At 37.6% G+C, this 24605-nt stretch overlaps 1 protein-coding gene across 1 annotated transcript in view; it reads right to left on the reverse strand.

Moving 5' to 3' along the window:
* The window catches only part of FARSB (phenylalanyl-tRNA synthetase subunit beta), a 37062-nt gene that overhangs the window by 6785 nt on the left and 5672 nt on the right, over positions 1–24605 (reverse strand). The window contains exons 8-16 of the mRNA XM_048314618.1: positions 23110–23180; positions 21729–21790; positions 21591–21642; positions 20051–20112; positions 19442–19649; positions 18940–19020; positions 15938–16030; positions 13762–13879; positions 8357–8509 (exon numbers count right to left, since the gene is read on the reverse strand). Coding sequence (XP_048170575.1) covers positions 8357–8509; positions 13762–13879; positions 15938–16030; positions 18940–19020; positions 19442–19649; positions 20051–20112; positions 21591–21642; positions 21729–21790; positions 23110–23180 — 900 coding nt within the window. The remainder of the gene's footprint in view (positions 1–8356; positions 8510–13761; positions 13880–15937; positions 16031–18939; positions 19021–19441; positions 19650–20050; positions 20113–21590; positions 21643–21728; positions 21791–23109; positions 23181–24605) is intronic.

Below are 24605 nucleotides of genomic sequence, written 5' to 3' on the forward strand. Positions count from 1 at the left end.
TACAGGCACTGGAGAATAACAAGAACCAGCACTAGGCCAGTCTGCAAGTCTGCTTTAGTGTGTCACGTTTGGTTTGCATGTTGTTTAATCACTCCATGTCCTAGACCAAGCTGCGCTCCCCTCCCAGTGACTCGACTGAGGTAACCAAGAGCCACCTGACACTCTGCTTTCACAGCTCCCCCATTTCATGCCTTTCAGAAAATGACTTGACAAACTGGCATGGAATACTACAACATGAAACAATGAATCTCAGCAGTCACTGGAACTGTTAATCACTTAGTTTTAGCAACTAAGACTTATGTTGCAAATCTGTTCCTGGTGGCTGAAGCACACAGTGGCTCCAGCAGGAACAGAAATGCCTGAGCTGAGTGCAAGCTCAGCACTTCTTTGTGTATCTGCTCTTTTCTAACATATGCACCACAAGCAAAGACGAAGTCAGTTCCTCCACCATGGGCAACAGAAATCTTTGTAGCCTGCATTCACATTGATCTAAATGTTTGAGCCAGTATCTTGTAAATTCATGTTTAAAATGTTATTGCAGAAATAAAAAGAAAAAAAATTAAGATTAAATTTGAAGCAGTACCCCTCTGCCTCCATATCACAGTTGAAAAATCACACCAGACTGGAGAACTGCTAAACTATGAAGTATAACATTGACATGCTCACATTTGGTGGCACTAATATCAGTATGGTAGTGAAAATGAATGCAGATGCATGCTCAGTTTGCCTCCAGCCACAGCAGGCTATGCAGGTGAAAACAGAATTGAAGGATGGAGCTGTGGGGATGGGCAAATGCAGCATTTCTCCAGAGAAGCCAGACCTGCCCATGCCCCTCAATGCTTAGATCCCTGCCCCTGCTCCCTGAGAAAGGAGTTGTGCTATTGCTGCCATTTCTGCTACTGCCTTGGATGAATCACTTCTTTTATAAAGAAGGCTTTGCAATATGGAAATATAGTTGATGATTAGGAAATAATTTTCTATTTAAAAATGTAAAAAGTTGGAAACTACCTAAATCTATAATTTTACAATGCAAAGCTGTGCCAGACATTTAAAATTCTTGATGCAAGGAAGACTTTTATCTGTTAAGGCTTGTTATGTGATTAAAAAGATAGTTGCCTTTGGGGGGGCAAAAAAAAAAGGAATTAAACTCTGAAGAGGCCTCTCCAGTAAAGGAACAGCAGAAGAGCAAAGAGTTGTCAGGGAGAAGACATTGATACCTTGAGCTGGATGAATTCAAATGCCAGTGATTTAGATGGTTCTGGGAATTGGCAAAAACTGATAGAAAATGAAAACCCTTAACTGTCAGGAGAAATGCTGCTACTCTGTGGAGCATCCCTAACCTGTCAGAATAAAATGCAATGGGAAGAAAAATACTGTAATCTTTAATAGTTAATACTTGCAAAAAGAGGCACTAGAAGAGAGCTTGACACTAGAAGAGAGCTTGTGTCTCTTTTCAAATTGACGTGACACCTTTCCTCACAGTGTTTTTGCAGTTGCCATAGATTTTTTCCCCCCTCCCACTACAGGACACATACTTCTAAATGAGTCAATTCAAAGGAGTTTCTCTTCTAAAATAATCTTCTGGATTTGAGAAACTAATACTTTCTTTGTTCTCTAATTGAATTTCTTTTAGTTCATATGTGGGGAAAAAAAGTGTGTCAAACATAATTTGGTGATGAAAGTTTAAAAGACAAAGAAGTCTAAGCCTGTCAAACCTTTTATTATCCCATGCTATGCTAAAATAATGTACTTTAACTCACACACCTTTCTGGGGATAAGGGTGTCAAGAAAGAACATTCAAGAAGTTTCAGAGAAGAGCTGAAATGACCACAGGAATGGAAAAAGCCTGTCTCAAACTCACATCTGAGAGCCTCTTTTTCATACTAAAAATCAACAATATAACACAAAGCTAAGGAAATGAGATCTACTTCTAAAATTAAACTATGGGTTTTCCCGCAAACTGTGTGCTGCTTGACCTACCTGCATCACTTCCAACAGCAAGGCACCTCTGAGATGTCCAGTGCCAGAGCATGCTGGCAAATTTTGATAAACCAGGTTTCTCTGGAAACACTCCAAACACTGTAGACTCCCACCTTGGCTACAAGCAACTCCCCTGTTTCATATCTTTCCTGGGTACCACCTTGGGTATTAATGCAGTCAAAATCAAATTCGAGGCATTAATACCAGAGTGGTAAGACACTTGATAGAACAGAAATAAGCGTGGCATAAATTTATAGGGATTTAGTTCCTATAAATCTGAAGACCTGCATTACATAAAGGAAATATAGACCAGAGATAATAGACAATTAAAGGAAAATTAAGTGAGCAGCCACACCCACTTTATTAGATAATTTTGAGTTGTTAGAACTGTAGCTCTTCATGTAACTAAGCTCCCTTGATGCTACAGAAAAATCTGCTCATGAGGAAAGGATGAGAAATTAATTAGATCACAAAGTAGTGGCCAACATTGGAAAAGCAACAAGAACTAATGACATCCAAGTTTGTAAGATGATTTACAATTATGCCATCTTAATGATTGGTGCTGGAACTTCTGAAACTCCTTGCAGAATTAGGGTAATACATTTAAAAGTACTAAAATTGGTCAGGTTAAAAAAAAAAAAAGCAGCTGTCCTTACCTCAGTATTAATTCATGAAGCTTACTGGGAGATAGGGAGGGGACTGAACAGAGAAACAGGAGTGGAAGATCTTCAAGAACAATTCATTTGATAAATGAGTACTACCAGTTTCACAATAAAACAGGGGAACATTTTTGGCTAAAAGCCTACCCGTATTTAGTACTGAAGTGAATGTTGTCAAAAATCAGAAAAGCTCCTTAGAGACAAAAATGAGGAAAATAGCTTGCACTTCAGAAAATGTGATTAATAACAGTGGCTGAAATTCATCAAGGAACTGAAAAAATTAGGGAAGATTAATTACTGACTGCAATAAAGACAGCATTCAAAAAAAAAAGACTAAAGAATATTGGAAACAAATTGTAGGTAGAGTACTTTCATTTACTAACAAGACTGGATGAACTTTTATGAGACAGAAGTGTATTAAGTTTTCAATAAATATTTCTTTTCATCTGGGGTAAGGGTGGAGGTATTGTTGAGTAGAGTAAGGTGTTGCCCAGTCCACTGAAAAAAGGAAGAATATGCCTGGTTACGTCTACCAGGATTAGGATGTTTCTGAGACACCAGGAGTCTCAGGCATCAGAATTGTGGTGCAATTCTCAGAGCAAATATGCTGCCTGCTGCTATTAACTTGGAGTAACAATACTGGGAATTCAGCAGTACTAGAAAAATGTACATGTGGTGCCCGTATTCCAAGGTGGATGATCTAAGTTGATCCTCAGTGATAAAAAAACCGGTGGGAAATTGGCAAATGTGAAATAACCAGGAGTGGAATACAGTGAACTACCAGCTGATGTGTTTTTATTGAGAATGGATGTTTTCAAACAAATGTGATTATCTACCAAACATGTAATTTGAAAGACTATAAATATAACGAAGAGGATGCAATAGCACCTATAAAGTATCTATTTTTGAATGCCAGTTAAGTGGACTAAGAATTGTCTGATACCTCCCAGTATATCAGAAATGATATTTGGAGGCCTGGTAAAATTGGCCCATTCCCTTTAGTTATCTATGAGTAAATAGACAATTATTGACATTTGTGACCAGTGCAATGGCTGCCAAGACAGGCAGCTGAAAGGCCAGGATTGCCATTAAGAGCAATCAAGCTACAATTTCTTAAAATAAGCCAGGTATTAATAATGCCAAGCTCAATATGAGCACTAAACATCTGTATATATTTCAGTCTCCCAATTTAAGCTGACCACCAGAGATAGATGCTGCAGTTCAGTTCCACACATCTAACTTGGAATTAGTCCCAGATTTCCCTCCTCTTGTCTTGTGAATTGAGGTTCACAGCTAAATCTTCTTTTAAAGTTGTTTATTGTGTAATAATTATTATAAAAGCAAATGTTTATTGATTTTCTTAGTTATGGAGATAATTATTACACCTCTAATTTCACAGCTAAACCTTACTAAATGAGAAGCTATTACTATGATTTACTGTGGAATTAAAATTTTCTACACTTTACCACACCTTTCATTTAATTAAATAAGGGCAGTAAAAAGAAGGGAGTGCAACTTCTGTTTTTTTGGTTTTTGTTTTGAAAGACAACTGTCAGTTACTGAATGAAGCATGAGTTAGTATGCATTTATGTACATATTCATGTTGAACACAGACTGACTTCCCAGCTTTGCTAAGATGATGATTACCTTAAAAGAATAAATGGCATGAACATTTAGTTAAAAAAAATAAAATTCAAGAGTTAGCTGAAATCCCTGAGAATCAGTAATGTAGAAAACAAACTCATGTCACAAGAGGTTGACTCTCTTTAGGGGTTGCTTGTTTTCATGAGAATGCTACTTCAGTTTTGTTGTGACGACAGTGGGGCAGACAGGGGAGCAGTAGCCATGCACAGATTCCCCGTAACATTTTCTGTGAACCTGTCAAGTTGTTTTGTTTTTATAAAATAGCGATATTATTTTCCCTTTTCAAAGAGTTTGTGCTCAGTTAAATTCCATGTGCAAAGTATGGAGACTCTTGAAAGATACTGCAAAACCAGGGGCTTCTTCCTTAAATAAGGGACTCTTAAGTGTTACATTAGAAGTGAAGATAATTACACCTTCCACTTCACACCACTCCTTTGAAGACTGTGATATATAATCCACTGTCAGTATTTCCTAAGCCCTTCTTTATTCTTTTTAACCTAAGTAAGGCTTTATTATGGACCCAAACCCCATGATTAACATTATCCCTGTGATTGTTTTCCTAATTTCTGGAAGAAAATTGTCATCTCAGATGGTCATCCAAATGCACAAGATCACTAAAATACTGCAGAAAACATACCCATTCCTGATTAAAACTTGAAATTAAGAATACCTTCCAATATAATATTCAGAGTGCCTCTAGTTTTCAGGTCAAGGGAACTGAAACCAATGAAAGTGAACTAAAAATTAAATAATTTTATGACATTACTTGAAAACATATGACCGAATTTGTTGTCCCTACCCGTACTTTTATATTTTTAAAAATTTGGTTTTATTTGTTTACCTCCTAATCACACACATCCATACTGATATTCATATTTTATTAGTGGTATGGAATAGTTAAAGTCTCAAAACATGTATGCATATTTTTTTTTATTATGTAGCACATACAAGTTTGAGGATTGATCATACTCTTTTCCATCTATATTTGATTATGGATGCCTGTGCCATAAAACAAAGAGAAAAATCAGAAGGCTTTTCTAGGCCAGTAAGATTCACTGTCAAAAAGGTGCATTTTAAAGCAATAGAGGGCATTTCAGAATTCTGTCTTTAAAACTTAAATTTTGTATGTTTAGCGGTAATAAGAAAATAAAAAGGTTCCATTAGTAACTTTTAAGAATCTGGAAAGCATTGAGTGTCAAACTTATGTTGAAATCCTCAAATTCAGTCACTCAAAAGCCTCTCTTCCTTAAGGCTGCTCTAAACAGCTCTTCTCCATTTATTACCTAGCTCAGATTACACCAAAGCATAGTGCAAAGGCCAGGGGAACATCACAATTTCACCCATATTTTCTAGCATCTGTACTTTTTTCACAGGTGTTGCTAGAGAGGCAAAACCACTCTGACCTTAAGGTCAAATCACAGGGCACTTAGGTGTTGGCAGAACAGAAGGAGCTTAAATAACCATGATTTGCACATATGGACCAAGCAGGACTGTAGCACAGGCATTTCATTTTCCAGAGGGAATTTGGAAAAGTGTCAAATATGTGCCCAATACAACTCTATCTATCCTCTGCTGCTCATTTAAAGCTAGATTTTATTCCCTGTGTTATTTTTCAATAATCAGTGGAACTATTTTAATCAGTTACACAGGGAGTAAAAACAACTGGCCTGGCCTAAACCCCACCTTTACACTGTGTTGCTTACTGGTCTCAAGTTCTGTTTAAGATTATGGACAGAGACAGTACCTCTAAATCTCTCTAAATCAGAGCCCTAGGATAAACCCGTTTCTCCCTGTACAAATCTGTAATTTGGCACAGGCAATAAACCAGCTTCGTGCAGATGCATCTAAAAATCTGTGCCATGTGTAAAGTCCTGATTTCAAACCTCTGAAGTAACTGGCATTGTTCTTATGAATTATTTCAGTATCCTGAGGTCTCTAAGATGTTACAGGGTATCTTTGTTTCACTGGGCAGTTATCTTACTCCATCATCTGCTGACATCTCTCTCACACATGCTTAACTGACAAATTGTGAAGCAAGTTTAAAAAAACAAAAAAAAACCAAACAAATAAGCAAACCAACCACTAAAAAACCCAAACAAAATTCTCCAAGTTACTCTGACTTCCAACCGTCTCTGCAGTGAAGGTCTCTGGAGTTAAGCTGGTGCAATGACACTGCATTCGCTATAGCACCAGAGTATAAGCCATCTGCATTGATACTAAGGTTAAATTCCAAAGTCAAGACAACTGCAAGGAATCCATGTGCCATCCCAGGAGAGTTTCCGAATCACTGGTGGAACAGAAAGTAGTAGATGCTTTTCTTTTCTTTTCTCTCTCTCTCTCTTTTTTTTTCTTTTTTTTTTTTTCTATAACCAAAAGCCACAAACTGCTTGTAATATATTGCACATGACAAGGCATAATCCACCCTCTGCACTAAATGTGTTGTGGAGTAATGTTATGGGAATGCAGGGATTTTGAGTGAGCATTGTAAATCTCAAAGCATCAGGAATACTGAGCAGCACTAATATCTAGAAATAACTTCTTGCCTGTGCTAGGATTATTTTGAGGTCTTTTTCCAGTTTCTTGAAATCAGCTGTCATGTTACAGCACAGAATATAAAACACTTGCAAATATTTTTCAGTACTAAAGTAAACTCTTGATATGTCTATTCAAAAAACAGCTGCAGAAGAGTTTTGAATACGAATAGGACAGTTCAGTTTGACTTCAATGGCAGCTGAGTACCCAGCTCCCAGAGGCTCTTCAAACTCCCCACTACCACACCCCCCTTACAAATAAGAGGCTTTGCTATTACATGTTCTGTGCTTGATAGAATTAGAACCAGAAGTATAATTGTATTAAACATTCTTCTGGTCAACCTGGGAATCCTATTAACAATATTCTAACAAACCCATTGAGAGTCTGCCTAAGTAATACTGAGCAAAATAGTACTTTCTCAAAAAAAGGAGGGAAAAAAAGCATCAATATGTCTGACACAAGTGTGCACTGAAGTGCCAGGAGACTACTTAGCTCAAGTGCTCTGTTCGGCATCTTGGCAGCACACCACAGAACAGGGAGACACCTGACAAATTTTCATTAAAGTTCTATGAACAGGACAGTTAGGTCAGGCTGCCAGGGACCCTGTGTCAGTGCCACTGTTCCAGGAAGTGCAGAATGGGGTGGCACTTCTTCAAGCTGAGTCAGTTTGAGTCAGTGTCTCGTATCTCTGAACACCACTTCATGACATGTAAGTAGAATCATAGTTGCCACCCCTGCAGCCTTGCTTTTCTAGTCTGTATTTTCTACACTGTTATTTTAGGTAGCAGAATAGATGAGTTGCTGGTGCTGCTCTCTTCCATCAACCTATGTTCTTGCAATGAAGGAATCAGGTCAGCCTGCTTGCTTTCTCTCTTACATGCACAGGCACATACACAGAGGAGATTCTGCACTTAAGGATGTTATTTTTAATTCATGTGCAGCTCACCCTGTATGGAGAAGGAAGAGGGCTGTTATACAACTATCTAAGCAGCAGGATCAGTCTCAAAGATAGCAGGTTTTTGAATGAAAGATATATGAGGCATACATCTTCACATGAATGTGTAAATTAAAGGTACCTGTAAAAAAAAAAGCTATAGATAAAGCTAGAAACTAAAAGATAAGGTGTAAGAAGTTGCCTTTTCCAGGCTCTGTTAGTCGAGGAGAATACAGTCAACATCTGACATATTCATCAGTTCAGTGAATTCCTATGTACCCTTGCCATCAGCAGATTAAATCATTATAAACAGTCCATGAAATTCAGGGTATATGCTGTATTATAAATTCCCTTAAAAAGCTGTGAACTCACAAACTACATTAAGCTACTCAGGACAGCTCACAGAAAGACAGCAATACATTTTACAATCAGTGAACACAGTGCCTTCTCACTATCATTCCATCATGCTGCAGTATGACAGCACATATAATGATATTCATCCTTAGTCTCTACTGCTGAGAACAACCAAAAATTCTCCTCAGGTTGTACGGGAACATTTAAGTTCCAGAACAACTTCTGCTGTACACGGTAGTTCTTTCTTCCTTACCTTCAGCTGCCTTGATGGTGTAGCCATTCTCTTCATTTGGTGGCACCTCCAGGAGCTGCATGACCCTGTCCAGCAAACCATGGATGATCTCAAAGCCCGGGCTTTTGTTGTAATAAATTGCACATAAATGTCTGTAGTTTCTTGCCCCTACATCTGCAGAAGAAGGAAGCAATTATGTTACCTGGGAAACTTTATCACACTTCTAACCTTGCCTTTTGCATCACTTTTCTTCTGTTGCCCTGTGAGGCACTTGTGGCTGAAAGGAGAAATAAGTATGTAAAATGGCTTCTCTGACAGACCTGTCACATAGCCTGAGGAAATAATGGAATTTATTTAACCCACTGGACTCTCAGTCAGAAATGCAAAGAAAGATATAAAGTACCCTTATGCCTTGAGCAGGAAAGAGGTTTGTTATATGCAAGTATCTTCTATGCAGTGACAGGTACCAAGCATAAAGCTAAGTGTTAAAGAAATTTAAAATAGACGAGCCAAAATGCAAATCCCCAGTAGGCATGGAGAAGCTTGTGATGCTGGTGGGAAAGCTAAATATTTATAGAACTCGGCTGTAGAACAACTATCAGCACAAAACAACCAGCCCACAACCTGAAATGAGTATAATAACATTAGCATGGTGATCTGTGAAAAGACCTTAACACAGAGGTTCCCAAATCACAACTGTTGCTTTTTGGGATTATCTTGGACATCCCTGCAACCAAGTGATTATGAAAAATGTGCTACACTGCACAAACTCAAACAGTGACATGAGTATCTCCCACTTTGGACAATTCCTTAAGTCAAAATCCTGCCTTATGCCTTCTGGTATTACTGATTTCAGCAAAGTATGTTCCCCTTCTTTTAAATTTTCAGAATGAGTATGTATGTAGCAGTATGTTGCTATCCTTGTACCTCGAGGCTACCCCATTGCAATGCATACTGCCTAGGACTAGTGTGGCCTGCTCTTGAGGCTTTACTCATTGTGGGTTTCAGCATTTTGATCAAGTCAACAGGAACCAAGCCCAAAGGAAAAAGAAAAGGAATGGGTTTTTCAGGTAGCACAGTTAAGTAGTGAAACTTCTTCACCACGGTATTTTGTGGATGCCAGGAATTTGCACAGCTCTGGGGAGGCAGATGAAGTCCATAGCTGATAAATCCACTACTTCTTACTACAAAGAACCACATTTATGCTGGGAAGTCCCTGAGCTACTCCTGGCCGTAGAGCAGGGGAGCCCTCTGGCAACAGCATCCACTTGTACTTGCTCACCTGCTCCTGCCCTGACAAGCACTTTTAGCCGTCAGTTAAAAGTTAAACTACAGTTCCAGGGCATTAATGTCTACCACATGAGAAATTAGAGATTAAATGAAATTTACATCTTGTTTATTTTCTCCAGCTAAACAGTAACAGAAAAATCTGTCAGGAACTAAACAGGAAAGCATCTAACAAGTGACCAGAAATACACAGGTTAAAACAGACAGTAAAAGGCAGGAGCAGAGCCTACACACAAAATGAATGCTCAGCCTTTTTGAGACAGAACTCATTCAAAACTTCTAGGGCAGCTACTTGGTACCACAGCTGCAAGTTCTCTCATCAGTCACTGAAAGCTGAACTTACTGTGGCAGTAAGTCTGCATTTGTCACTCAGCACTTTTTCCCTGTCATTAATAATGTGCAGTGTTAAATAATGCCGGAGAATGCAATCCTGAAGTTAAAATGGCAACACAGGAAAGTAAAGGCTACAGAGAAAATATCAATAAATGCAGCATCTGATTTTGGGTCTGAGCACTCTGGCTGCTCTGCCCCTGTGTCACATGTGTCTCTGTTTCCCAGCTCTACTGAGATACCAATCAGTAGTGCACTCATAGATGGTCAATGATTTATTCTCATGTTGTATTGAGCAACAGAATAGAAAAAAAGTATTTTCCCTAAGACAGCACGTTCTTTGGGCTACAGGTTCAGTAAAATGGTTTCCTTTTTTTTATGAGTAATTATGGTAGCAGAGTTTGTGACAACTATCTGAATTTTAATTTCATTATGATTAAGATAGTGCTGCCTTCAGACCAGAGTTGTCAACTAAAGCATCAGAAATAAACATACACAACATTTTTTATACCTCATGCTTTCAGTTTTAGAAAACTTTGGTAAAGGAAAGGTTGCTTTTTCAAGTGTATTAAAACTTACTCCTTTACAGAGTTATATCACAAGAGAGGAAGTTCATTCACTACAAGTGATAGGAAGAAAAAAAGATCTTGGGAATTGTAGGCACAAGCTGGCAGATGTTAGAAATGCTTCAGTTCTTTATAACTCACTTAAGAGCTCTCATGTCATGCCATGAAACATTTCTATTTTTCAAATGAGCCTGCCAAGTATGTCAACCTAAATTATATATAAATATATTTGTGTGTATATACTTCTGAGACTTCAAAGCACTTCCTGGGGATGCTGCTGGAAAACAATCCAAAGGATGGGCAGCTGCTCAGGAATATGCGAGCCAAAAGAGCACAGAGGAAGATAAAGCAACCTAGTACACTGTTCCTTTCCAGATTAGAGATACTTCAAAAAAATGACCTGGTGATCGGAAAGGGGGACACCTGCTCATGCAAAACTTGTCTTTTAGCCTCCAAACTATTTTCTGCAGATAACCAACACTTCCAGACAGTTGGAAATATGCTTCAAAAGGTGGCAGCAGCTGTGTTCACAAATGATGTAAATTGTGCTAAATGTGTGCTACCATAAGCTTGCCAGATTCTCCAAGATCACTGGTCAGAGGTGATTTTCTAATGGATTAATTCCTTTTGTTGTGCTAGGTGAGAGGAAGGGTATTCTCTGTTAGGCCTGGTGGTAAAGGTGCTGACTTATACCGTAAACTAGTGTTAAGTATCCTACCAGAAGTGATTACCTAGTGTTACAAATTGACCACACAAGTGCTGTGCAACATATCCAAAATCAGCACATTTCCTTTGCCGTGAGAAAAACCGTTTTTGCTCAGATTTGGTTCCATTTAGTTATATTACATCTGCCACACATTTTTCTAATTTAATATATCAAACCTTTCTGCCAGATAAGTCTGAAGAGAAGTATGTTCAGTTCACCTTGGTAAGCAAAAGTTCTGTGTAAGAAGGTGCTTTATTAAAACCCAGTGTGTTTTAAAGACCTAGGTTCATTCACACATGGATGACTGCAAGATGCCATTTAAAATAGAGTTAATGTCAGTACTCTTTTGACCCATACTTTTGAAATTATTAATTGGAAATTCTGCATGCCAAAATCATGAAATAATAAAATTAAATTAAGTCAGTCTGATGACATAAGCCTTGTGCAGGAAATCTCATTCCATATGTGAGGACAACCCCATATTTTTCAGTTTGCAGTTGCCTTTCTCTGCCTCCAGCCCCCCCCTTCAAAATGGTTATTAGGCAAGTTTAATTTTGGAAGTCAATTTGGGAAAGACAGTAGTTATTCTAAACATACCATTAAAACCCATTCCAGATACTGTTCACAGTCTGTAAGTGCTCAGTCCATGAGAGGGCTGCCCAAGAGCAGAGAGCACAAAGCTGCTGCCTTAGAAGTCTTTGTCTGTTACAATGATTCCCATCAAAATGACATACACCACAAAATCATTCTTTATAAAACTGTTAAGCAGCCATCCACATAAATGAAAGCTTTCAAGAGCTACACTCGACACACATGGAATAAAAGTAACAATTTAACTCACAAATTTTATAATGCCAGAGTAAATGTGCTCCTTAGTCCAAGATAAACAGCCCCACTCTTGGTTCTGAAGAATGCTGATGCTATTCTGCCATCTGTTCCACGTCTTTTGCATTCTAGCTAACTGCATGCCCAACAAGGAATGAGCTGCACCACTAAACTGTCTGTATTTAATAAAAAAAGAGCCTACATGGTTTGCTAAAACTGCTTGTTTTGCTTGGCAAGGCTCTTTTTTCCTTCAAAAAGGAAAAAAGGTAATCTACAAATTAAATTCATCAACAAAGCAATTTACTTGCCATTTTGTTTATGCCTTGTATAAACCTTTGTTTTGCAGATCCCAGATACTTTAAACACAACCACTAAAATCTGAAACCAGATAATGAAACAACAGAACCATTTCTACCACTGAATTTGAAGTAATGTCAGCTTTTTTACTGAGAGGAAAAACTCCATTGAGAATTGCAACTCTTCCCAAAAGTTGTACCTTGTGCACTCCTTTTCCCTCAACATACCCTAGAGAAAGAAATGAATCAGTAAAATTTAGGCAAATTTTTAACATTTAAAAATCCATTTTTACAGTTTGTTTTACTGTGACATATTTTTCCAGATAAAGGTAATTTAAAATTTTGATCATGTACAGTGAAATCAGTGCAAAGAGGCCCCAAAACACAGGAAGGATTTCACTGAAGCTTTTGGAAAATGAACAAACTGCTTTGGCTGTTTCACGTACAACAATTAAGGCTACAGAACAATTCCAAGGCAGCCACGCTTTCTTAGCATAGCTGGATCAAGTGGAAAGATAAGGCTATTATTTTTACTAATGAGAGAGGAAATTTTATACTGTGGAGCTTTTTATTTACGGATACAGTTTTTTACACAGACTTGCCCCATTCTCTACCCTCTATCTCTGCTATCAATCTCATTCTTTGTACTGGTTATCAGCTTCCCAGAAAATAATTTGGGAGAACAAATACAAACAATCTTGTTTAAAGATGATGGAAAAGGGATTCACGTTGAGACACGCTGACCCCAAAATCTTCCTCTGAATAACTGTTTTCTGGGATAGAATCTGCCTATAAATAAAAGCTGCTCTTCCCAGGCTCGAGACATTCTGCTTTACAGCTGGCACGGCCCTGCACATCACTGAGACTGCAGTGGTCTAAACAGGCTCTGGAACTGTAACAGCAGCATGCCTTTGGTATTTCTGCTCTCCAAGGTTTGTGCTACTTGGAAACACTACCAACAGGTAGTTTCTCTCATAGGTTACATCCCCAATAAGAATATCAATTACATTCCTGATAAGAATACAAAGGAGCACTAGATTAAGAGCAAGAAAAATAGGCACATCAACAGAAGCACTTTAAATCAGGTTGTTTTTTGGTGCAACATTGTTATGTGTTTATCCTTGCAGATTTTCAGTATCTGTGACAGATTTTAAGGAAAATTTAGATGCCTATTCTTGCACTTTTGAGAGAGTATCTAAAATAAACCACGTTTCCAGCCACTCTAAAATCCAGCCTGTTACACCAAGCTCTTAAATCTTGTGCTGTGCACATTAATAAAAAATCCCAGTGTAGTATGGAATGACTATTATTATGGAAATGTCTATTTTTAAGGAAATACAGATTTACTTACTATTACCATTTGGTATGTAAATGTATTTCCATTATCAAAGATTCTGAGGAACCTTCTCTTCTTACCTGTATTAGGATCTTTTACTACAATGTCAGAAAGCTCAAAGAGTTTGAGAGGCAAGGGCATCTTTCTGTTGGCAGCAATAGTTTTCAGCAGCCCAGGAAGGAGGGTTGTACGTGCCACCTGCAGGACAAACAGAGATGCTGCAAATCAAATACCTTCAAAAATATCTCGTGTTTTTTTTTTTTTTTTGTCCATTTGTAACAAGAGTTTAAAAGTAGTCAAGTGCAAATACTGCACTTATCTCTTATGTTTAAGCAACTTTGACTGAGAATTATTAAACATGGAAATGTACATTCTCTCCATGTTCTATATACTGCATTTTCTCAGAGAGTTTCTATGTGAGCTTAAGAACCCATACCATTTCACAGGTGCTTAAATTGCAGTGCAGAGTAGAAAAATAATACAGAAAGTGAAAAAAATTCACATAAATTTACTCACACATACAAAAGGCAAATTCTAAGTGCAGTTTGGGAAATATTAAGTGTTATCTAAAATGTTATCTTTATACTACAGGAAAATACTATGTAACATTCAGTCACGGGCAACCTGAAATCTATAGAAAATGTGTTCAAAGAACCAAGCAAGAGACAATCACACCTGTGAATGTATCTGTAAGAACAGTAATGTTTCCTGTGTTTTCCATTCAAACACTTCCTTTGAATTGCACCTTTTTTATTTGTCAGACTAGAAGAGTCTGATTCAGTAAATCTAATGTAAGAGGGGTGGCAGTGACTGTCTGCTCCTTGACTGCAAGTTAAAAGTCATCATTTGCTCAGCCACGTTACTTCTTATGCTTGGTCATGCAGCATTTCTGTCTATTTATCCTACTTTTCATAACCCATGAACAGTTCCAGCTGCACACTCAGTGTAAGACGGTCCCTGGCATCACCTTGCCACCCTTGCTGGCAGAGGACAGGGGATGGGGAGAGCCATCCTGAGAATCTCATCACAGCTACCATCTAAAGCTGAAAGTTTATAGTGCCTCACAAACAGCGATCCTTCCCAATGTTCAGGGAGGCCTATAGATTTTAAAAGATTGAAGCTATTTTTGCCACAGGGAATTATCCATCCAGTAATAACCCTGCTTAGGAGCATTGCAACGGCAGAGGCCTGCCATCTTGCAAGAACAGGAGTCTGAAATTGTATCTGGCTAGAAGGGCTGCCATGTTTTCTCTTTTTGGTCACACTCTGTTGTTTGTTGGTGGTACATTCTATACTGCTTGCTGTAATCTGTAATGGTCTAAACAGGTTCCAACAGTGTCTTGCACAACCGCTTATTTGTGGTACCAAGTAAAAGGTGTGCAAAAATTCTGTTCTTGAATCTCAGAGCAGCAGAAGACTGTCATCAATACTAGAGATAAGATGTAGAATGGTATTTTAGAAGCTCAGACAAATCAGATGTACTGAAGAGCTTAAGTGAAAAAACCCACAAATCACAAAATATTAATAGCCCACAGACTTCTGAAACTTTTCAAAACCTTTCTGAAGTGAGTTTACATTTGTATTTCTTAGGCTAGAAAGAAAGAAAAGGCCCTCTAAATTTACCTTCCTTGTACACTAAAGAAAGCATATTAAAAAAAGCAAAACAGCACTCTTGAAATACAAAACTTATGGGTGCACTCTTCGCTATTTTCAGAATTGTTGAGAATACCATACTTGAGCTCTCACTTTCTGCTCTAGCTAAGATCAAATGATCTAGAAAGGGGTATTAAAATACTTCAAGAGCACCACAGAATTGAAAAAAAAAACCCAAACCAAGAGTAACAATGATCAATAATAAAAAAAACCCAACCCAAATGTTTTCTACTCAAAGCTCAGGAAGTTTAGAGATTGCCAAGTCTAATAGTCCCTTTTATGTTGAATAGGTTTTCTAGATGAGGCAGTTGATCAACCATCTGGGATTTCCTGCAGTAAGACTTCTCAATTTTGCCACATTGTGCCACACAGAGCATGGTACTTTGCTTTCTTGAAAAGCTGATAGTATTTCACACTGGAAGAGAGATTTCTCAGTGAAGGAGAAACAGCAGATGACATGTTCAGCACACAAATATACACAAGCTCTTTAATGCAGGAAATGGAGCTTATAGTTTATAAATTTTATTTCGTGTAGGTTCCTTTCCCTCCTTTTTAAATATAGAATCCATGACAATATTGCTTTCAAGATATGAATGATCTCACCTGAAATTCTGCCGTTTTGGGGTTTGCTATGTGCACAGCGTTTGTTGCAGAGATATCCATGCCAAGTTTATCTGCAATATCTTCTTGAGAACACTGAAAATGAGACAAAAACCCATCAAGGTCAAGTAGTTTATTTTAAAAAGACAGTAAGCCAATGATGAAATTTGATATCAAGAATGAATAATGGAATTGTAGCACTGTCCCATAATATATGCTCTCACGTGTAACACTCGTAACACAAATCAAGCCCTAGTCTTAAGACTAAGTAGGCAAACAGATTTATTTACAAATGTTAATTACTAACCAAAATAAAGCTGGGTTTTAAAAAAAAAAAAAAGCTAGTGCCTATTTAGGCTTCTGTCATGGACTGCTGTCATTTATTTTAAAATCAGGCTCAGATTCCACACCCTGACTTGCAGTGGGTGAAGTATTTTGTTCTGAAAATAGCACTTGTAAAGGGACTGGTATCTGTTCTTTCACACAAAGTAAGACAATCCCTTGAGGGAAACTTCCAGAAAGTAAAGCACTGTCTATGAAAAACGGGTCATATGGCCAAGCCTTCAATTTTCAGAGCTGCGTAAGATTCTTGTAGTTTGCTCATGTGTTGGGGTTGGAATGTTTTTAAAGCCCCTATTCTAAAGGTGTATTTTTAAGCTGGTCAGTAAAACAATATGCATTCACTTTATCAGGCTCAGCCAATGTCTGTGCGCATACTGCAATAGATGCTCCGTCTAAGATCCACACTCAGATTTCCAGAATTTACAACTTTATTAGAGTAATAAAGAAACCAGTAGCAGACTAGGCATGTAATTGAGGATTTGCTTGTGTACTGCAGTCTCCCAGAAGTGTTCCCTTTGCACTGGCAGCACTCAAAAGGTATGTTGATAGACTAACTGTGAGAAACATGAGCAAATGATACCATCTGAAAAAGTTGATTATTGAATAACAAAAAAATTCCAAATAACACAAGGAATGCTGAACTTAGGAGGAGAGAACTGTGTTAAACAGTTTTCAGATGTGTATCTGAACTACAGCATGTTACTGTGATTTAACTAAATGCATTCTGGCTAAACTGGAGCTCCTCACAGAAGGCAACGTTATTGTGTACAAGGGTAATTTGGGGCTCTAACCAAGAAACAGACTGAGTGCATAAATATATAAGCAGTGTTTGTCATATAACACTGGGGTACAGAATTGTAGCCTAAATTATAGTTATCATAGTCATAAGCCTCACACTGGTGTTTTAATAAAGTGCCGGTGACACAGCAGGCTGTGGGTTTCATCCTGCCACAGCAGAAAAAAAATATGAAATGTGATATCATGATACACTGCATGACCTTCAAAAATTCTGCTGTTGCAGCTCATAAAGGTTCTCAGTTGTAGCAATGTAATATATTAAATGTTTCAAGCATATTACCTATTTGGTGCTGAAAAAAACGAACTGTATTAAGAGTAAGGAAAAACTTTATAAGTTTGATTACATGAATTATTTCTTCAACATGGTACTACCACAGGTCTGAATACCTCTGTCAGATATTAGCACTGCAGGAGGTAATACTACTTATTGTCCTGGTTATATAAATGAGTTAATAACCAAATATTAAAATTGGAATATATTTTTCAGAATGAGACCAAATTTTGCTTTTGAAGCTCTGTGAAATCTGAAGGTATTAAAATTTTATTTAGTCCATTTATATTACCAAATTTGATAGCAATAGCTGAACTTTTCAACTCCCAGAAGTGTTTTAGGAGCCTGAAATGCTGCATCTTAAAATATTTGAGTAAATTATCAAAAAAATAATCTGTGAGCAGATCATTCTCTCTTTTAGGAGATTGTGTACTTTGAAGGATTTTTACCTCTGGCCATCTAGTAAGTTTTTAGGTTCAGGAAGAAGTTGAGAAATTCCACAGAGATTTTAATAGACTATGTGATGGTAGCTCCCCATATGCTAAAATGTACACAAATTGGACATTTAGGCAAAGGCTTTGAGCAGATCTTGCAATAGAAAGGATTTTTAAAAATGTGTAATATATTTTCAATAGCTGACTATGCCAGTCTCCACGTATGGACAGTTACCTTACACGTTTGGAAGGCATGGGAGCGTACTTAACTTTTTTGGTTTTAATCATAGATCTCTGACAGGTTCTCTGATCCAGTTCACAGCTAAAGGGTATAAGCAAGTGGCCATGATAAAGATGTTTCCTACCGTACATTCTATTGTAGCACAACAACCCTGCTGTATAATTTCCACAGTACAAATTATGTCAGCTGTTAGAACAGGAGTGGCACTTGCTGCTGCAGAGTCCTAATTTTTGGTCAAAGACTATTGGCATGGCTGTAATAATACCTAAAACCAGCGATAACAAATGTAGATAAAAAATATACAATTTTTATCTATCTATCTACTTGTTACCTATATTCAAAACCCTACCTGTGGTGACATTTACAGAGGATGTCCCCTTAGAGTCCGTGAATTGTAGCTTTTTAATGGGTATTCTTAAAATAAACTCTTTGCAGACTGAATTATCTAATGCAAGGAACCGTGGGCAAGTGACAATACTAAAGAAAAATATAGAAACAGGGAAATCTCAATACACTGTAGTAATACCCACCAGCAAGTACTAAATGTTCATGTTGGTTTTCCAGATTATTGAACTATGATGAATTTCACATCTGGTGACCAAAGTCTTGAGAGAGATTTGCTATCTTACAATTTCATCCTATCAAGTTAAACTAAAACCAGTCTTCTTCAGTAGTTATTTCCTTCTCTATACTTAGAACTAAATGCCACATTAACAGTGACTCATTTCATTTTTCTGACCTACAAACTCACCAAATACTATACTATGATTCCAAAGCCCTAGTAAGCAATCAGCTGCCAAAACAGTACTGGGTGATACTGGTACGTTTATACAACATATCCTCAGACCATCCTCTGCAGTTTTGATTGCATCACTGTTCCAACATGCGACTGAAAAAACATGAAATCAATGTAATATACCAGGGCAAAAGTGAGTGCTTCAGTGAATCCAGCAGCTGCCAAGTCCAGTCTCAGAAGTTCTGCGAGCTTATTGAGGGGGAGCTAAAATGAAACAAAACAGTTTTCAGCTTCCATCTAAAAGCATTTTGCTATTCTTTCCTGAGGTGGTTCTGCCTGTTACATGATGGTGAATTCACTAAGGAGGGAATGCTCGTGTGCTTAAAATTTTTGAAAGCATTAGCCAGCTGCCCTTAGGCTTGCCTGAGGAAATGAATCTCCCAGTTAGAGATTTAATACGGGCTCCCTACTTAAACCCTGTCTTTTTTCAAGTACCAGCAACCACTGGTCTTAGGCTTATTCAAATCAGTGGGGCATCTGTTTTGTATCCCATCCATGGTAAATACTTCTCAAGGCAAAGCATGTCAAAATATTTAATTCCTAGGTTCTGTTTTCCCCAAAGCCCTTCTGGCATGCAGCAGTCATTTACTGACAACAGAGCATTCATTTGAAGGGGCAATCTTACTTGATTAGCTATGGTGTACGTTTTCGGAATCACCATCTGAATGTTGTTATAACCATAAGCTATTGCTGCATCTTCTACGATATCACAGGCATGGATAATGTCTGCTCTGGTAGGAGGGATTTCAACCTCTATATGGTTCCCATTCCCTGTGACGTGTGACTTCAAACACATCCTAGTCAGCAGCTTTGCCAGGCTTGATGGAGTTTCCCTGAAACAAAACAAGAGAATGGTAATTTATGGATTTTGCACTGTATTGACTGGCTTTGTAAAGTAATCAATGTTCCTTCTGCATTGCCTCATATCCTGAAGAATCTGCAAGTGCTTTATGGACTGTACACAGTCTTAGCATTCAAACAGAACCAGCTCAGATTCTCACTCATGAGATGGCCATTTTTCTTCATAACAGTTGTGTGAAGCCGTGAAGAATCATTCCCTGAAAGCAGGGGAAGAATTAAGAGTCGATCTAATTACCCAAGATAACCCCTGAATTTTTGATAAATTAAAAAAAATCACATAGTCTAAACATTTTTAAAACAATGCAATAATCAATGTCTTCTAGTACCTTTGTCATGGTTAATATAAACTATGTTTTCATTAGCAGTAACCCACCTGATTCCTATTTTCTTGTTAATGTATTCAGGTTTCACCTTCTCTGTTCGATAAGCCAGCTCCTAAAAAAAAAGACAAAGATTTTAAGCATACACCGTGCCTCCATTTCTACCTAAGAGGATTCAATCTTAGTAATCTAGCTTCTAATTGCTATACTAAAATGACACCCACAGAAGACAAATGTGGAATATTAGACTAAATTTAGCATTCTAAAGTTAACAGGATTGTTGAAAATATACTCTAGTATGTGATGCAAAAGCTGTTCTTGGTTAAGCTGGAAGGGTGAATGCAGCATGAAATCCCCATTATTGAAACTTCCGATAATTTCTGATATATGCGAGCAACAGAGTCACTGAAAGTTTCTGGTGACCAGTTCATCCTAAGTCAAAGCCCTAAAGCACAGAATGGTCATGCATGAGATCTCATGGTCTTGTACAGATCAAATGACTTTTAGGATGAAAAAGAAAGAAAACTTTCTATTTCTTTATTGGCACACAAATACCTACCAGTATTTTACTTAGCAAGTGTGCAACATATTTAAGGAAGTTATTTTGTATGTATATAAGTATTTCATGTGTTTCTAAACTTATTGATATACAAATGCTTAAAAACCATAGCATCTGAAACTTTGGGGATTTTTTTTTCTCTATTTTATCTAGGGAAGCTGCTTAGGTTACTGGAGAAATTTCTATTTTGTTGGCTATCTTTTCAGGATTTTACATCTTTCCTCTGGTGATTAAAACTGACATTGTGAAAAGAAAAAGCTAAAATGACACTAGAAAACCTCTCAGCAAAAAAAAGTCTGTACTTGCTTGATATATCCGATTTTATGAACTCAACCAGATCTGTCTTCAGTTACTTTCAGGAAACAGGAGGAACTGCTTTCTTTATACTTATTAAGAAAATAAAAATGTAAGACTCCATTACTGCAAAGAGGTCTGTCTGGGGCTCTGAACTGCACTTGAAGTCAACATTCGGCCTTATAGACCTTTACATAGTTGGTGTCTGTAAAGTGAAAGACTGAAAAATGCAGTGTTACAAGGTTATTTTAACTGAAGGGCATTAAAGCTTCCAGATCTGATAAGTACATTATGCTGAGGCTGATTTCAGTTGTCCATAGGCTTTAAGGATGAAGGACCTCTTCCTGCATTAATTTTTCCCGATTTGGAACATGTAGGTTTTAAAAGCTTTAGACACAGATTATGACCTTTGATTGCAATCTTTACTTGTTTCTGAAAGAGTTCCTATCACATGCACTCTAAACCATAATAGTGTCTTTTTAACCTCATCATAATTCAGTGGAGCTTCAGAATGAGTTTCCTAGACAAGGAGAAGCTGGAGCTGGAGTTATTTTTTGTGGGGTTAGAGAAGGCTCTGGCTCACTAATACAGAGATAGTGCCAAGCTGGGTCTTTACACTACACCCCAGAACCAGCACATGCTGCCACTGCAGGAAAAAACCACAATGTCACTCTTACTAGACTTTGTGTAAATAAAGCCCTCTCCCTAAGGACACAGATATATCCTAATGCTGTGCTTACCGGATAGATGTGGGTCTTCCCATTGGGATAAACCACTTCTGCTGCTTCAACACTGAAAGAGACAGAAAAATATAAGTAAAAATGTTTTTAACACATGGCCCAAATGTAATGTCTCTCTGTCTGGAGATTTATACTCACGTGAATGGCTTCTCACAATATTCACTGAACATTGTGACTATAATATCAAGAACAATTTTTGCCTACAAAACAAACATAAGAATCACATTGAAATCTGCCATCTACTGTGTTCAAGTAGACAAAATATCTTAACAAAGAAACAGGGAAAATATCTCATCTTACACCCTCTTCATTCTATTCTATTTAATAATCACCAATTTCCCAGCAGTGTAGAACACTAGATCGAATTTTAAAAAAATATTCCTTCTGATGAAGACATTTGTGCAAAACTTGAAAATCTTTGGTTTTCAATGTTCTGAAGGAATTGTGTATCTTTTCTAAACTCTGTTCTTTAGAAACACAGGGGGTTTATTACTATTTGGAGCTGGGTCTTCCTAACTCTCTGTCTTATTAGTCATTTTACTAAAGTTCAAGTGAGAATGGAGAGGTTGAAGGACTGTGCATTGTTTAGCAATACATTATCAAATAATCTTGGTTTTTTGGTTATTTTTGTTTTACTGTTAATATTTTAAGAAATTAGTATAATGGAACATAATAATGAGATTCAGATGAACGTCTCAATCTACAAAGGGGTTTTTTTTTGATGCCTAACAGTGTAATTTCCTTCATGTAAACAGAACAACACTATATTTATTTTTACTATCAAGACAAGCATTAGCAAGAAACAGTTATTTATTAGTTTGTTTAGAAGCCACTTCCCAACATGTAAATTTATTTGTGTTGTTAACATGTCATTATGTAGTAGGGTAAGTTAAAAGCAGTTTTGCTCTTAAGCATCAAGTTACACACTTTTGGGAAACTATCAATGAATGCACAACTTATATTCAAGAACAGGAAATTATAACTCCTAGGCTTTCATGCTTCAGCTTTGAGTTACAGAATTTGCATACGGAAAGACTTGAATTTAGCAATTATTTGTAAAGCATCCCTGCTTGAAAAAGATAACTAAGTAGAAAAATTGTTTACTTTTTTCCCTCAGCCCAAATTTTCAGTAGGAGACGAAATGAATCTTTACAAAGAGTATTCTGCCAAAACAGGCAGTCTTAGTAAATTTTACTCTTTTCAAAGTCTTTCAGATTTAGAAAAAGTGTTCGACAAGGACAAACAGTCTCTAATTTACTTGAATTATTTTCTCATACAAGCTGAACACTTAGTGTCAACATAAAGATACAGTAAAATCAAAATTCAGTGGAAACACAATGCTATCTATAGAGCAAGCCTGAAACTGTGTCAAGGGAATTCCACAGTCCTACAACTTTTTGTATTGGAAGGTTGGCTCCATACAGGAAATGCTGTGTTGTTGTAGGTCTTTGTATTGGAGCTCTATTATCCAAAGGGAAAACAATTATATTAATGCATATTAAAAGCTGGAAAGATTTACCTTTGTAATATCTGTGCCTGTACATTCAATAAACACATTTCTGGTATTTAGGCTTATTTTTGTATGATCTCCTAAAACATGTGAAAACAAAAACATGTTAAGAAATATTAGTTTTATTGCAGTAACACTGATACTCATTTTGTGTCAGAAAGATCACTGTCATCTTCCACAGCTTTAAAAAAACCACTGTCTACTGCACCAACATTCAGAGCTGTTGGCAGAATAGCAGTTCTTTTCATTTTTTAATTTAAGAATCAAATAAAAGGAAGAAGACAGAACAGACACTCTGACTGGGTTATGCTTTACACTGCAAGAGACAGGCATCTACAGGTATCCTGGCACTCAGCTGGAAAGCCAGCTAACAGAACAGTGGCCATCTGCTGTTTAGGAAAGGGCTCTGCACTGCCACAGCAACCCATCTTCCCTCGGTTTAGTCTCACATTTGCATCAGATGTGTGATGTGTCATTTCCTTGGGCAGGAATAAATGAAATGGTTTTAAAAAAAGTGATTTAGACTAATGACTATCAATAGCCATTTTGTGATGTCCTGACACTGTCTGCTGATACACTACACGTTGCTCTACGGTTGTGATTTAGGTCCTCTATGGGTCTCTTCTAGGCATGAATTTGCTTTGTGTGTACTGGGAGTTATGATGTGCGCATTGAAGCGCATCCCTGGTGCACTCAAAATTTTTCTTTAGTGTCTCTTTTGAAAACTGGATGCAAAGTCCCCCAGTAGCTGGTTCCCTACAAAAGTGGGGTTTGTTAGTAAGCCACAAGCAATCTGGAGCAGCTGTACAGAGATCTCATTCTGCCTGTTAGGTACGGATGGGCGGTGCACACCTGGAGTGAATTCCATTGCTGGGAATCATGCAGGAATGGGCGTGCACAGTCCTAGAACTGTTGTGGGATCATGCCAAATCCAACCTCTTTGTCCTTTCTGCCTTTCCTTGCACCATTCATTAATGAACATGCACTGCACCAGAGGCAAAAGAAAGCATTTGGATATACATGGGAATTCCTGCTTCCTTTGTTTGGCCCTGACTTAGCTTCTCTGGTTTAGTTTCCTATCTGAGAAACTAGGTCACAGACAGACTGGAAGGTAGGTGCACCAGAGATCTCAGGACTGAGGGATCTTGTACTCCCTTATAGCTGTGCTGTGTCTCTTTGCTGATGGAATGTATTCAGCATCTCTGGACTTGCTTCAAAGCAAATACAACCCTTCACTTCAGTGCTTGTAGATAATCCAAACAACCCATACAGATGTTTACATTGCACTATCTGTTTAAAAAGGACCTCTAACCTGGAAGCCTCTCTTAGATACTGTTCTCTAAAGCACAGGAGGGTGCTAAATTTAGCTCAACCTTTTTAATTGATAAAATATAAACAATATGCTGTGCTTATACATGGAACACACCCAAGCTGGAATGAGCCTAACAAAGAAGGATCAGGCACAGTGCTTGACACCACCTTCAATTCAGAACAGTTTTTGTTAC

Source organism: Corvus hawaiiensis, chromosome 10, assembly GCF_020740725.1.
Source record: "Corvus hawaiiensis isolate bCorHaw1 chromosome 10, bCorHaw1.pri.cur, whole genome shotgun sequence".
Lineage (NCBI taxonomy): Eukaryota > Metazoa > Chordata > Aves > Passeriformes > Corvidae > Corvus > Corvus hawaiiensis.